Source organism: Marmota monax, unplaced genomic scaffold (assembly GCF_021218885.2).
Source record: "Marmota monax isolate L192 unplaced genomic scaffold, Marmota_monax_Labrador192_F-V1.1 WCK01_AAM20220418_F8-fsc00081, whole genome shotgun sequence".
Lineage (NCBI taxonomy): Eukaryota > Metazoa > Chordata > Mammalia > Rodentia > Sciuridae > Marmota > Marmota monax.
The window spans coordinates 4145283-4159279 of NW_026695234.1; the positions used below are offsets into that span (position 1 = coordinate 4145283).

Consider the following 13997-nt stretch of genomic DNA (forward strand, 5'->3'; position numbering starts at 1 on the left):
TCCTGAGCACGTCACTGTCCAACCCCTTGACTTCTGCTCACTGCTCAACTCTAAGCATGTCATTTGATTCTCTGGCAAGGCTGTAGTTGCTTGTACCCTACTACAGATGCTCAGGCGTGTTTGCTGATTGGATGGTGAGTAGAGAGCTAAAGGCAGGTGTGGAAAGGAGAGATTATTTAGACCTAGTGAGAAGCAAAGGGGTCACAGGCAGGTTGAAAGTACAGATGAAGCGAGGTTCCCCACACACACACTCCATTGCCCCCAGGACACATAAGATGGCAGCAGCCATGTGGAGTAGGTATGGAGCCATTCTAAGGTCAGTAACAGATGGGACCTGGTGAGCCAGGAGAAGCAAGTGGTTCCAGGAGACTGTTCTGGATAGAAGCAGTCAGGACCGATATTCAGTAAATATTTATGGGGCAGCTCCTCAGTGACCTGTACTGAGGACACAGTAGTGACAAATGGAAGTTAAGTCCTCGGGGCTTCTCTCCTCCAGTTCCAGGCATAGGAGCATCTGGGTGGCCCTAGTTCCAACACGTGACCTCAGGCAAATGGCCTCCCCTCCTTTGGGCCCCTGTGTTTTCTTAGCCCTTCCAGCCTAAACTGCAGGAAGGCCTCTGCTCCTTCCCAGAATCTCCGCCCCACTCCTCCCTGCTGCCTGCTGCCTGCTGCACCCCACAGCACCCCACAGGCTCTCAGGGGCCAGCTCCACCCAGGAGGAGGGAGTGGGCTCATGGGAGGAGCCGATTCCAGTGGAGTGAGTGATGCTGAATCAGGGAGTGAGCTGGCAGTAACAGACTTCCAGGGGCCACCACAGAGGCCCAGATAGACACTCTACCTTGGCCCAAAGAGAGGAGGGAGAGCAGCACAGGTCAGCCCCCAGGGGTAGCCCTGGGCTGCACTCTGGCTCCTACTGACCAAACCCAGCCACGGTCTCCGGTGCCACCCTGTGGTGGTGCTGGGAACCGCCTCCCTGAGCCTCACCCGGGGACCTCTGGCCTCTAGCCTGGCTTCCACACCCTCCCAGGCACCAAAAAGATAGGGTAGAACAATACTGTGTGCTGTCCCCACTGGCACAAAAATCACCCCCTGGACCTTCTCTCCTGACAACTCTTCTTCATTTTCCTCTTTCCACCTTTCCTACCTCTCATTTCTGCTCTGTCCTCAGTGTGCACACAGCTGTACACACACTCCACCCTGGCATAGGCGTGTGGCTCCACGCACATTCTTACTCACGTGCCCTAGTCTCTCTGGTGCGTACACGTGTGTCCACTCCCCGCTTCCGCTCTGCGCCTACGCCCTGCCATGCTGGGTATCTCATGCCTCTAGCCTATGCTGGCAGCACCACCAAGCCCCCACCTTGCCCTACAGGCCCAGATCACAGCCAAGAGCCGCAGCCCTGGTTTCTGGCACCTTGGCAGCTGATGGGCACTCACTGAGCACCTACCAGGCCAAAACTTAGGAACTCATTTTCTCTGTGCCCTGGGGGCAGATGAAATAAGCACAGAACACTTAGTCTGCTCTGGGCTCTGGGCTCTGGGCTCTGGGTCTAGTAGCCAAGGTGATGGTGTTGGAGCACAGTGACCACCTGGTGTCAGGCAGAGGGGCATTGGTGACTGCACAGGCTTTACATGCAAGAGAAACAAGATTGTATTGTTCGCTGGGTGGCCTCGGGCAAGTTCTTTAACTTCCTTGAGCCTCATCCCCTCATGTATCTGAGTAGAAATGAATGGCATACCTGCCTCTAGAGACAGTGAATGGCATCTAGTGGACACCTGCCAAGGGTGGTGCTGCCCATGTGCCTCTGCACCGCAAATGGGAGTGGAGCTGGGCTGCCACCACGCCCCAAGATGGTCAGGATGGAAGGCCCTGGTGCTGCGATCCTGCTCTGGTACTCTCTGCCTCTTTCCGCTCTCGCCTCTTTCCCTCCAGCTGTGGTACCGTTGGGCACCAGGAGGGGTGGAGACCAAGGGGCCTCTGGAGCTGGAGCTACTCAAACCTCGGGTGTGAACATCCTATCCGGGGCCTTGGGCCCTCTTCCCGGCCTTTCCCTCCCCTGCCTCCCTACCCACCCTGCTGACTCCCGAGGAGCCGAAGCTGACGCTGTCCCCTCCGTCTCTTTTCCTCACCCAGAATTCCCCTACACCCCATCTCCTCCCGAGCATGGGCGGCGCGCCGGGCCGGTGCCCACGGCCATCATTGGGGGCGTGGCGGGGAGCGTCCTGCTGGTGCTGATTGTGGTCGGCGGGATCGTGGTGGCCCTGCGCCGGCGCCGGCACACCTTCAAGGGTGACTACAGCACCAAGAAGCACGTGTACGGCAACGGCTACAGTAAGGCCGGCATCCCCCAGCACCACCCGCCCATGGCGCAGAACCTGCAGTACCCCGATGACTCGGACGATGAGAAGAAGGCGGGCCCGCTGGGCGGGAGCAGCTACGAGGAGGAAGAGGAGGAGGAGGGCGGTGGAGGGGGTGAGCGCAAGATGGGCGGCCCGCACCCCAAATACGACGAGGAGGCCAAGCGGCCCTACTTCACGGTGGATGAGGCCGAGGCCCGTCAGGACGGCTACGGGGACCGGACTCTGGGCTACCAGTACGACCCCGAGCAGCTGGACTTGGCTGAGAACATGGTTTCTCAGAATGACGGGTCTTTCATTTCCAAGAAGGAGTGGTATGTGTAGTCCCCTTCCGGAGCCTCTGTCTGTGCCCACTTCTCCCCAGCCCCTACCCGCACGCCCCCTGCCCACCCTCGACACCCACTCCTCCAGGAGCCCGGCAGAGACTCGCCCAGCTGCCCAAAGCCAGCCCCAAACTCCTGGGGAGCCAGGGGAGCCCAGGGCAGAGCCGACCTGGCTTTGTTTTAATTTCCTCCCTCTCCCGGCCCTTCCCCATGGTGTTGTGTTCGACTGTGGCTTGGTGTTGCTGTATCTTTCCTTTAACAACCCCACCCACGGCCCTATGTGTAGGGAGCCCTGTTCTTGTCTTGTGTACCTGGGCATCCCTTCAGGGTTTGGGGAGCCAGCCCTCCCCCGCCCCCCAACACTGGAATCTATTTGTATTCTCTTCATTGGGAGTGGAGGGCTCAAGGGGCTCCAAGAGGTAGAGCCCCCCACACCCTACTCCCCAGTGCTGCTCCTCCTCCCGTGGAGAGGGAAGCCAATACCCCCCAACCCTAGGCTAAGGAAGCTGGAGTTTGGAGCCCTGGTCTAGACAGCAAGTGTACCCCAGAGGTAGCGGGGTTGGGGTGGCTTCTCCAAAGCACCCAGGGGAGTCTTGTTTGTTAAGTGAATCAAGTCGAGGTCCCTACCTGGGTCTTGGGGCAGTGTGTTTTCCTGGTAGGGTGGTTTTTACATTTTTTTTCCTCGTTGGCCTACAGAGTGGAGTTGACCCTGCTCAGGTGCATCCCTCCCTTTACCCCTGATCTGCTCCCCACATATTGGGGGACCCCAGGTGGACTCTGCCCACACTTCCTATATGCCTCTGCCAACACATGCACATACTACATGCACACACACCACCGGTCTACCCCTGCTCTCCCCCAGGGCTCACATGCCCTTCCCAGGCTGGACACTGCCCAAGGCTGTCCCCCACACCTCTTCTCTCTTCCCAGATCAGGGTAGCAGCAGCCTGTAGAAGCTTCCAGGGCAGCTAGGAGGAGGCCTCCCTGATGCTACCACTCTAGGGTTTCAGGCTGACCCCTACCTTTCCTTACAGCATGCAGCTTTCTCAGATTTCTCCCTTATCTGTCAAGTGCTAGCAACACTTGACTCTCTTGGAAAGTCAGGGCTGAATTCCCAGAAGGGAATTCCCTCCAGAGTTAGAGGCCAAGAAGTGTTTATGGGGAGAAGAGAAAGAAGCCATGCCATAGAAGATCTGCAAACATGGTCTGATAGGAGGACAGCTAACCCCTCACACACGAAGGCCAATGTCAATGTCACAGGCCTCGAAGAAAGTGCAAAGTGGGTGGGCAGCCAGGAGACCTATTGCTCACCCACTCTGTTCTCTGCTCAGCTTCCCTTTGCCCATTCTGGGCTGAGGGGAAGACCAGGGAGAGGCCTGTCTTTGTCAATTCCCTCCTGGAATGGGACTCTAGGTTCCTCTGGACCATCCAGGACCACTGTCCCATGTGTACAGTGAAAGAAGGCCCCTTCCAGCCCTCTCTGTCTCCCAGATCAAAGTGCCTCAGTTCCTCCATCTGCCCCCCCCCAACTCCCTGGCACTCTAGATGGACATGCCCACGGGAAAGGCCCTGGAACAGGAGAGCTGGGCTCCAAGGGCCCCTGGCCTACCCCTCAGGATCCCAGCTCCTCAGCCCAGGGTATCATGCTCTGTGGGATGACAAATATTATTTGGGGGGGAGGCAGACCACTCTGTGCCCCACGGGCACTGACCCACCCTGCCATAGGCTTCCTAAGGGAGCCCCCAGTCCCTTCCCCACTCCCCCTGGTGCTGCTATCAAACCCCCAGGCAAAGCTCTATCTCTGCCCTGGCAACCCTGGGCCCACCAGCTGGGCCACCCTCACCAGCCCTCACTGCCCCAGCCCCAGCCAGGCCGCCCAGTAGCCACGTAGCAGAAGTCTGAAGCCATGCCAGCCCTGGGGCGGCTCTCCCTTCTTAGCATTGGGGGCACTGCATGGAGTGGAGTTAGGGGAGAAAATTCTGGGGTCTTTTTAGACACAGGGCAGAGGGAGAGGAGGAGCTGGGCCACTTCTCCCAGCAGTATTAGTGTCCCCCCGGGCAGGGGATTTTCCCATGTTACATCACTGCCCCATCCCTCCTCATGCCACTCTGGCCGCTCTGCTGGCCCCTTCTCTCCAGGGAGGAGGCCATCCCAGGGCCCAGCCTAACAGAGGCATTCCCTGTCCCCATGGAATCATGAGACTGAAGGGACTTGTCCTCCTACATCTCCCTTGCCCTACACTGCCACCCTGTTCCTCATTCTGTGATGGACTGAGGAGGCCCCGGGCCCAGACAAAGCACTGAGTCCCACTTGACACACCTCCACATCTTCCCCCCAAGCAAAGCACAAATTATGGGATCCATGCAGCACGGTCCAGGAGTCCAGCCTCAGCATGCCAACCTGGGCTGAGCATTGGCATGAAGCAGGGGTCAGCACTCAGACTAGGGAGATGGAGATTTCTGAGCTCCATGTTTGTGGGACAGTGGGCACTACCGCTGAGCTGCAGACACAGCCATCTGGCAAAGGGAGGTCCGGCCCAGCAGAGAGATGAGGACATTTTGCTTCTCCTTCATGCCCCCAGCATGATCTGAGCTTCTGCTTTGCCAGAAATAAAATAAACTTGGTATTAATTGTGCCAAGGCCTCCCTGGTTGTCATCCTGCCTCTTGTTGCCCTCCCTGTCCTTACCCCCACCCCGCTGCCCCTATGCCCCTATTTTCTTACAGATTTTGGTATTGTTCTAATGTGCAACAACCATCTGAGTCCCCTTTTACCAGAAGGATCTGAAAAGCAGCAGCACAGAATAGGTGCACCCAAGCCTGTAAGTGCCGCCACCTCAGGCCCAGCATGCATGCATGTGGAGGACACACACACCTCCCACAGACCCAAGCACAGGTGTGTGTGCGTGCACACACGTGGCCAGATGAGCACTCAGCACAGATGCAACCCAGGAATGGGCAGAAGCTGCTAGAAGCCCTTAAGGAGAAACAATGATTCCTCTCAGTGCTCAGGTCATAAGAGAGGCCCACAGGGGCTCTGGTCCTGGGCATGTGCCCCAGTCACTGGTGCAATAACTTTCTGCTGTCCTCAAGACAGAATAGGGACTCGTGTCAGGTGGATGCAGGCAGCCTGCCCAAGCCCAGCAGACACTGGTGTTCCCTCTCCTGGGAGGAGGGGGGTGCTCCCAGGCCTCTGGAGGTCCAGATAGAGACCCCCAAAGCCTGACTGCCAATAGAAACCCTCTCCTAGTGAGGGGCAGGTAGGCCGAGCCACCCCGGGCCAGGGAGGCCCAGGAGGTGAGGCTCTGGCCTCTGCTGCTGCTGCTCTTCTGACCCCTGCTGTGAGGAATGGGCTTGTTGGCCGCAAAAAAAAAAAAAAAAAAAAAAAATGGTTTTCTTTTTTTTGTACAAATGGAAACAAAATCCAGGAGAAGCTACCACCCTCACCTCTGAGTGTGATTTGCTTCCTTTGCTTCAGTTTCTTCGTCACCGTTTTCGTCTTTGGTCCTGGGGACGACCCAGCAGATTCTCCTGGTTCTGACCCAAGGGGTATTTGCCTCACCCCCTTTTACTTGTATAAAAAAATGATGGGTTGAAAAATGTACTGAGGAAAAAATGTACTTTTTTATAAATAAAGTGTTTAAAACAAAACCATTGGCTTCTAGTAACTGCAGGGGTGGGTGAGCTGCAAAGCTAGAGAGGGCAGCTTTGCAGGAGAGCTTGGTGGGGGGGCCCTCACCTCTTCCCCCTTGGTACCGTGACAGGGACACAGACCCCAGAGGCATCTCACCTGCCCTTGCAAGAGTCCCCCAGGAAGAATGCCCAAAGGCTGTCATGGAGCCATCTCCCACTCAAGTGGGAGGGCCACGGGCAGTGATTGGCCGCATGGCATAGGGAGGGTTGTCTTCTGCAAGCTCAGGAGGGGGTCCTTCAAGAAAGGGAAGCCCGAGAAGACTAAGGGACAGAGCATAGAGGCAGGGCCATGCTGGCTGGAGCCTCCTACCCAGAGCTCCTGGGCTGCATGTACCCACCTTGTCCCTCCCAGTTCTCCTGGTAGCCTCTTCCCTGCTGTCCTGCTCCTTCCTGCCAAGTCCTCCCCTGTGGCTTTTTGGAGAAGAAAACCAGCAGTGTCACACCTGCCATGTTAGACAGACCCCTGGGGACAGAGAATAAAGAGGAGTTCTACCCTTTCATCTTTTCTGAGGACACTGCCCAACCCCATCTCCTGTCAGTTCTCAGAGACCAGCCCCCACCCCCTCCCCCATTTCCCTCCAGAGGTAGGTTGGGGAAAAGGTCTCCTTGTTACTTGGTTTCCTCCCCATCCCCACACCAGCACCATCTGTGCCCCATCTCCCAGGCTGGAATGCAGGACAAATTGATCCTGGGGGTGGGAAGAGCAGGGGCTTCAGGGATTGCCCCCTCCAGCCAGCCCCCGGGAGCATCTCTTTTCACTGAAATCCATACCACAGTCCCCTGGGAGAGGGGGTTGGGATGATAGAAACCAAGGTGGCTGCTTAGCAGAAAGCCTCCTGCCCATTTAGGGGTGAGATCACATCCCCCACACCTAGAATTGAGGCCCGATGGACAGGCAGAGTCAGGCGTGAAGAAAGAGACACCAGCAGCTGTTGGCAGCTGGCAGGGGCCCCCCTCACTGGAAGACCAAACCGGCACCCCTGGACAGGGCTGTGTTTAGATGTTGATATTCCAATGAGATGCAAATTGGTTGTTTAAGCGGTCACTTCCTCACTTTTCCAGGCTGTCCGTTTAAGTTAATTTTTAATTTGCGCAGGCAATAAATGCTTAATTACATTATTAATATATTGGAAGAAAGCAGTGGACAGAACATCCTAATTGGCATTTAACTAGAGCGTTCCGGCAAATTAGCCAAGACTTTCTCCATTGGCAGCAGAAAGAGGGCAAGCCAATTAGTCCAGACCCTGCCTTTGGGGGTGGAGCTCTGTGCTGGAGAAACCTGAACCAGCCCCTTCCTCCAGGCTCTGGTACCAGGATGCCCAGCTCCTGGCCTTGAGGATACCAAGCGTTCAAGGCCACACTTTAAGCTTTCTAGTCGAGTCAGGCTCAGGAAGAATTTCTGCTAGTTAGGCCACGGCTCCTCCTCTGCCCAGACTCCAACACTTGCCCCTGGGCACCCATCAGAGCAAAGGGCCCAAAGCTGGATGGCTTGAAGGCAGTCCCTGATTGAGTGGCTGAAGTGTCCTGGGATGTGCTCACCATTGCCCTATCCCAGCTGGTGGTTCCAGTTCTTGGGTGTGTGGCAGACAGGATTCCTCTGGAGCCCCTGGAGGCATCTTTCTTCATTCCCCTTTATCTACCTCCTCCTGGCTACAGAGGTTAAGGACTGAACTCGAGGAGTTGAACTCATGTAGTCACTCACGCATTCATTCATTAAGGTCACATTTTTGGTCACCCTGAGCCAGGCACTGCTATAATATGATAATCCCTATTCAAAGAATTCAGAGACCTAGCGATCCCAGATTCCAGAATAGCCAGGGCCATGCTGGCCGAAGACTGTAGCAGAGCCGTGGGTGAAGCGCTGTGGCAGCCAGGATGGGGGGCACTGATGTAGCTTAGGAGGATCACCTGGGCCTTGAAGGTCATGTAGGGTCTCTCCAGAATGAGGTGGGTTAAGATGATCCCAGGCAGACTTGAGAATTTAGTATTTGTTGTTCTGAAAGTGACCATCCTAGTCCAACATGCTCATTCTGTACCTGGAGAACAGAAGTCTAGAGTAGACACAAAGGCTTTGGCCCAGCCACACTACAAAAAAGCCCACACTGAGCATGCTCAAGGGCAAGGCCATCTCCTGAGAGCAGTGAGAAGCGAGAGGAACCAACTAACTCCTGTCAGGCAGGGCAGAGATATGATAAGTTCTCTGTAGATCTGCTACAAGTGTCTGTTCATCCACAAATCAGCAAAAGCTCCTATGGTGTTTAAGCTGGGCTTACAGGGGCCACTTCAGTGATGAGTGGGCCTCAGGGTCAGATTGGGCTCATCAGGGAAGACTTCCTGGAAAAGGTGATAGCTGAGATGATTTGGAAGAATGGAAAGGTCAAGGAATGAGACAGTGTGAGGAGGGTAGGACCTCTGAGGTCTGGAGAGGGGCCCTCCCGTGGAAACACTTCTGTACCTGTGTCCACAGTCAGATGCTTCTGGGGAGCAGTCCACAGACTCCTCTTTGGTGCTGGCTCCTGTGGCCTCCGAACACTATTTTCTCCCCTGATTTGTAGGCTTGACATGTGCTTGATTGTGGGCTTGGCAGAGCCAGGCCAAGCCCTCCTCTATTGCAGGGGAGGGTGCTGTTCCACTCCCATCCCTACTACCAACCCCCAGACAGCAGCCGAGGACATAGAACTATCCCTCCCTCCCTCCCCGCCCTGCCAACCACTTCCCCAGAAAGTGCACATGTGTGCACACACACCCGCTCCACAGCCCTCTGGCTCCCCTATATCCAAGTTCATCCTGAGCTCCATGCTAGGAAAGGTATCTGAACAGTTGTGCTTGGCTTGAGAACCAGGGCTGGAGACCATCTATGTACATCACAGGCTCCACTGAGCACAGAGAACTTCACCCAGGATATATACCCGAATCAACTGGGTTTTTAAAACATCAGGCCTCACCCTAGGCCAACAGGGCAGTCTCTGGCCTTCCAGGACGGCCCTTCAGATCTTGGGAGATGGTCTCCTCGCCAGTCAGTCCACTTCTCCACACGTGGAACCCCATGCAGCCGTCAGGACTGCTAGGCGCCTACCCTGCTGGGAATCACCAATCCTGGCTTCAAGCCTTGGTGCAGTTGGTAGTAGCTACATGAGGACAAGATCTCAAGGCCAGCACAGACAGAGTGAGCACTCAAACCAGCACCTCACAATCCCAGCGACCTATGGGCTGTGGGAAATGATGATGTGTGGGCAGTTTCAATCAGTGGAATGTAATCGTCTGTAGCAGAGAAGCTGTTTGTATGTAAGAGCAGGGAGACCCTGGGAAATCTCTGTACCTTCCACTCAATCTTACTGTGAACCTAAAATTTCTCTAAAAATTAAAATCTATTTTAGGAAAAGAAAGTCTGAGTTATTCCAGGTGTTCCTTAAAAAAAAAAAATTACCTTTTCTCTGCCTTTCCAATGATCCAGAGGTTAAAAATGCTGTTCCTTACAACTGGTCTTGGGAGGAGATATCTGTGTGTCCTTCCTGACCTTGGCCTGCCCTCTCTCATATGGTGGGCACAGCCAACCTAGCTGACTCCAGGAGGTTGGCATGGAACCCAGAGGGTCTTACTCCTAATGGTTAAGTTTCTGGATAGATGGGGATGGATGGATGGATGGATGGATGGATAGATGGGCAGGCTGGTGAACCTCTGAGTCATTTCCACACATGCTTCCTCTAAACTGGACTCACTCGCCTTGTGCGTGGGCTGCCTATTTTCCCCCAAATTGGATGACTTTTTATGTATCTCTACTCTGCTTTATCTTAATGATTGAGGTAAACATTTCAGCCTGTTGTGTTCCTTTTGGGTGTTGATTCTATCACCACTTCAGCTCACTGCAGTCATTTATTGAATGAAAACACAGTGAAAGGAAAGGGACAGGACTGTAGAGTCACACTGACCATGATTCAATCCCCAGTCCCACCACTCCTCACCTGTGTGGGCTTTAGGCAAATTGCTTGCCTTCCCTGAGTTTTATTTGCCACTCCATGTGAATAGACTGCTGGGATGGATAAAAGGATGGTTCCTATGTAGAGCTGGTTATTTGTAAAGTGTGTAAGAGTGGTACCTACCACAGGCAGCTGCCATAAGGATTAAAAGAAAATAACTTCCTTGTAAAGGATTCAGTATAATGCCAGGAACCAAATGGGTGCTCAGTTAAGTTTAGCTAGGATGGTATTATTTCTCACCATACTTTTCACTACTGGGTATCTGCCCCTAAGTGGGGAAATGCAACCTGTCAGGGGAATGATACCAGGTATTATGACACTTGCCAAACCTGAGGCAAGTTTCCAGCTCTGTGTCATCTCCTGGCTTCATGGTGACAAGCACCCTCTTGGTTTCTTCCTCCCTGGTTTGTACCATCCCAACAACCACCCATCAGTGGTTGGAGGGATATAGGCATGGAGAATGTGTCCCCTGGTTGGGATCCTGGAACTAGGCTACTGTCATGCATTGGGAACTGGGACAGCTGCAGAAACATGAGGACATATGTATTCCAAAGCAAAGAGATTTCCAGTGCATGGTCCAAAACTTCATTTGCAGAACTCTCCCAGGAACCAAGAGATGGGGTGTAGGTCAAGGGTAGAACACTTGGCCCTGGATTCTACCCCAGGCTTTCTCCTTACATGGCATCCATGTAAGGCTTTGGTACTTTGTCATTGTTAATTTTTAAGCTTTTCTTATTGGGCAATGCCATACCAACAGGAAAGTGGATGGCTCTTCAGGGTTCAGCTCCAAATGTATACACTCATGTCACAGCCCCAGATCAAGACAGGCTCACTCATATTCCCTACCAGGCAAGACCCCCCACTCTGTAAATTCACAGAAGTAGAGTCCTACCAAGTGTACTTTTTTGTGACTGGTTTCTTTCCCTCAGCATAATGTCTGTGGGCTTCATCTGGGGTGTTTCTTTTTCATTGCTGGGTATTACTCCCTCATGTGGATTGGCTCACAGTTATACTTATTCTGTCTTGAGTGGATGTGGGATTTGTCTCCAGTTTGAATCAATTATGAATAAATTTGCAACAGTATGTAATTCTGGGGCCCATCATTTCTATTGGATACAAACCCAGGAGTAGAATTAGGATTTGTAGATGCAACCCGTTTTCTAAAGGGGCTGTGAAAACATACTTTCCTTCTAGCTGCATTTGAGTTCTGCTGGCTGAGGACTTTCTTGTCCAGACTTGGTATCATCTGTCCTTTTAGTTTCAGCCATTCTGGCGAGGGCTTTGTGATATCTTATTGTGACTTTAATTTGCATTTCCCTGATGACTAATGATAGTTCCAGCACTTTTGCATGTGACTGTTGGATATTTGGGGTTTTGAAAGAATCCTGGACTTTAAAAAAGAATGTTTGAAAGCCCATTATCATATGTTCCCTGGAGTTTAGGAGGAGGGGTTGGTGTCCATCCAGCCCTGCTAGGGTCCTACTAGAACAGGCCCATGTTCCAGGGGCCTATGAGGCCTTGGGGAGGCTGGAACAGGATGCCAAGAACCTGAGGTGGGAGAATGATAAGTCTCCAATCTCTTTGGAGATTCCCAAAGTAGCAGGAAAGAAGGACTAGCAAGCAGGAAATAAGCATTCTGCCTAGGACGGTGGCACATGCCTACAATCCCTTTAGCTCCCAAGGCTGAAGCTGGAGGATCACAAGTTCAAAGCCAGCCTCAGCAATTTACCGAGGCCCTAAGCAACTCAGCAAGACCCTGTCTCTAAATAAAATATTAAAACAGGACTGGGGATGTGACTCAGGAGTTAAGTGGCCCTGGGTTCAATCCTTAGTACACACACAAAAAAAAAAGAAAAGAAAAGAACCAAGCACTGTGTCATAAAACAGAGTGGCTTTAGCATTCAGGTGCTATGGTGACCATACCAAGTGGGGTTCCCTGGGAAACCTCCCACATCCCTCCATTAACTTTTAAATAACACAGATTTCCTGGGGGATTCAGAAGAAGAAGGGCAGGGACAGAGAACTACACCTGGTGCAGTTTCATTGATGACTGCAGCGGGTTGGGGGAAGGGCAGGCAGTCAAGTCTGGGCCCGGTAGGGATCTTACTGGAGAGAGGCCTGGACTGGGAGTGGTTTAGAGGCTGGGCTCTGCTTTTAACTCTGGCACTTCTCACCAAGTGACCTTGAGCAAAGCCCTTTACTGCTCTGATTCCATGACGGAGGGGCCTGGGTCATGCCCCCTCTGCATGTGAAACAAAAAGCTGGGGAATTGATAGCCTGATGGCCTCTCCTGGAGACAGAGCAGCAGGGCTGGGATAGCAGGTCCCTGAGCTCCACAGAGGCCATGACAGTGACAAATCACCACATCCCATTCTGTGGCCTCTGCTGCGATGGATGCTGAGCCTAGGTGCCTGGGGTGACAGTGTCCGGGGCCAACTTTCAGAGGAGTCCAGTCTGCAGCAGCAACAGTGAGAGTGTGGAAGACAGGGACAGCAGCCCTGTCGGGCTGTTGTCACCTCCCCTCTCTGGTGAAAGCCCCCCACTCTGCTCTCCTCTGCAGAGCAGTGAAGGATCCACCCTGCTAACAAGACAAACGATCCAAAGATGAGCAAAGAAGGGTCTCCCAGAGAGACGCCCGGGGGGACTGGGCTCCCACATCTCCTCTGACCAACACTAAGGAATGCAGCAGCAGGGGAGCTTGGGGACAGACCCCAAGAAAATTGTGCCCGCGATTTGTTTCTAGGGTTTTCCTCCAGAGAAGGTATCATCTATTCAGTCTAGGTTCCTTCCATGACATTCTATTAGGAGAAAACCCCAACCACAATGGCACTTGGAGGTCCCACCTGGCTGGTCCCAGCCTCCCTGCAGGCTTGGGATAAAGATGGCATCAGGGACTGCCCAAGTAGGAAGGCTTCCTCCAATGACTGCTGCCGCCACCTCTTAGAGACCAGCTCTCCCTTCCAAAGTCTGGACCCACGGCTTGTCCTGCCTTGTCCCTTATTCTTTTGTCCCTACAGCTCAAGACACGCAAATCCCAAACAAGGATCTATCTACCAATTTTAAAATTACAGTCATTCCTTAGTATCTGCAGAGGATTAGTTACAGGACCCCCCTCTGCTACCAAATCCACAGATGTGCAAATCTCTTGGATAAAATGGTGTAATGACTGCATATACCTATGTATATCCTCCCATAGGCTTTAATCATCTCTAGATTACTCATAATACGTAATATAATATAAATGCTATGTCATTACACTGTATTGTTTAGAGAATAATGACAAGAAAAAAATATGGTACATGTTCAGTATAACACAATTTTTTTCTAAATGTTTTCAATCAGGAGTTGGTGAATCTGTGGCTGTGGAGCCCACAGATACAGAGGCCGGCTGTACAAACCACTAGAACCGGATGAAACCTCAGAGATCATTTTCCCCAACACTCAAATGAAAAAACCTGAGACTCAAGAGCCTCATGACAGTAAAAATTCTTTACATTTATATAATATTTGGAAATCATAAAGTGACTCAAGATATTTTAATAATAGCTAAGACTTATAATATCATTCACTAAGTGCCAGGCTCTGCTCAAAGTGCTTTATGATATTAAATCCTCACTTCAGTCCTGGGAGAGAGGTGTTATTATTACAT

At 52.8% G+C, this 13997-nt stretch overlaps 1 protein-coding gene across 1 annotated transcript in view; it reads left to right on the forward strand.

Moving 5' to 3' along the window:
* The window catches only part of Nectin1 (nectin cell adhesion molecule 1), a 63054-nt gene extending 56725 nt beyond the window's left edge, over nt 1–6329 (forward strand). Inside the window, exon 6 of the mRNA XM_046438657.2 lies at nt 2134–6329. Within this exon, the coding sequence (XP_046294613.1) occupies nt 2134–2681 (548 nt within the window). The 3' untranslated portion in view covers nt 2682–6329. The remainder of the gene's footprint in view (nt 1–2133) is intronic.
* The last annotated feature ends 7668 nt before the right edge of the window (nt 6330–13997 follow it).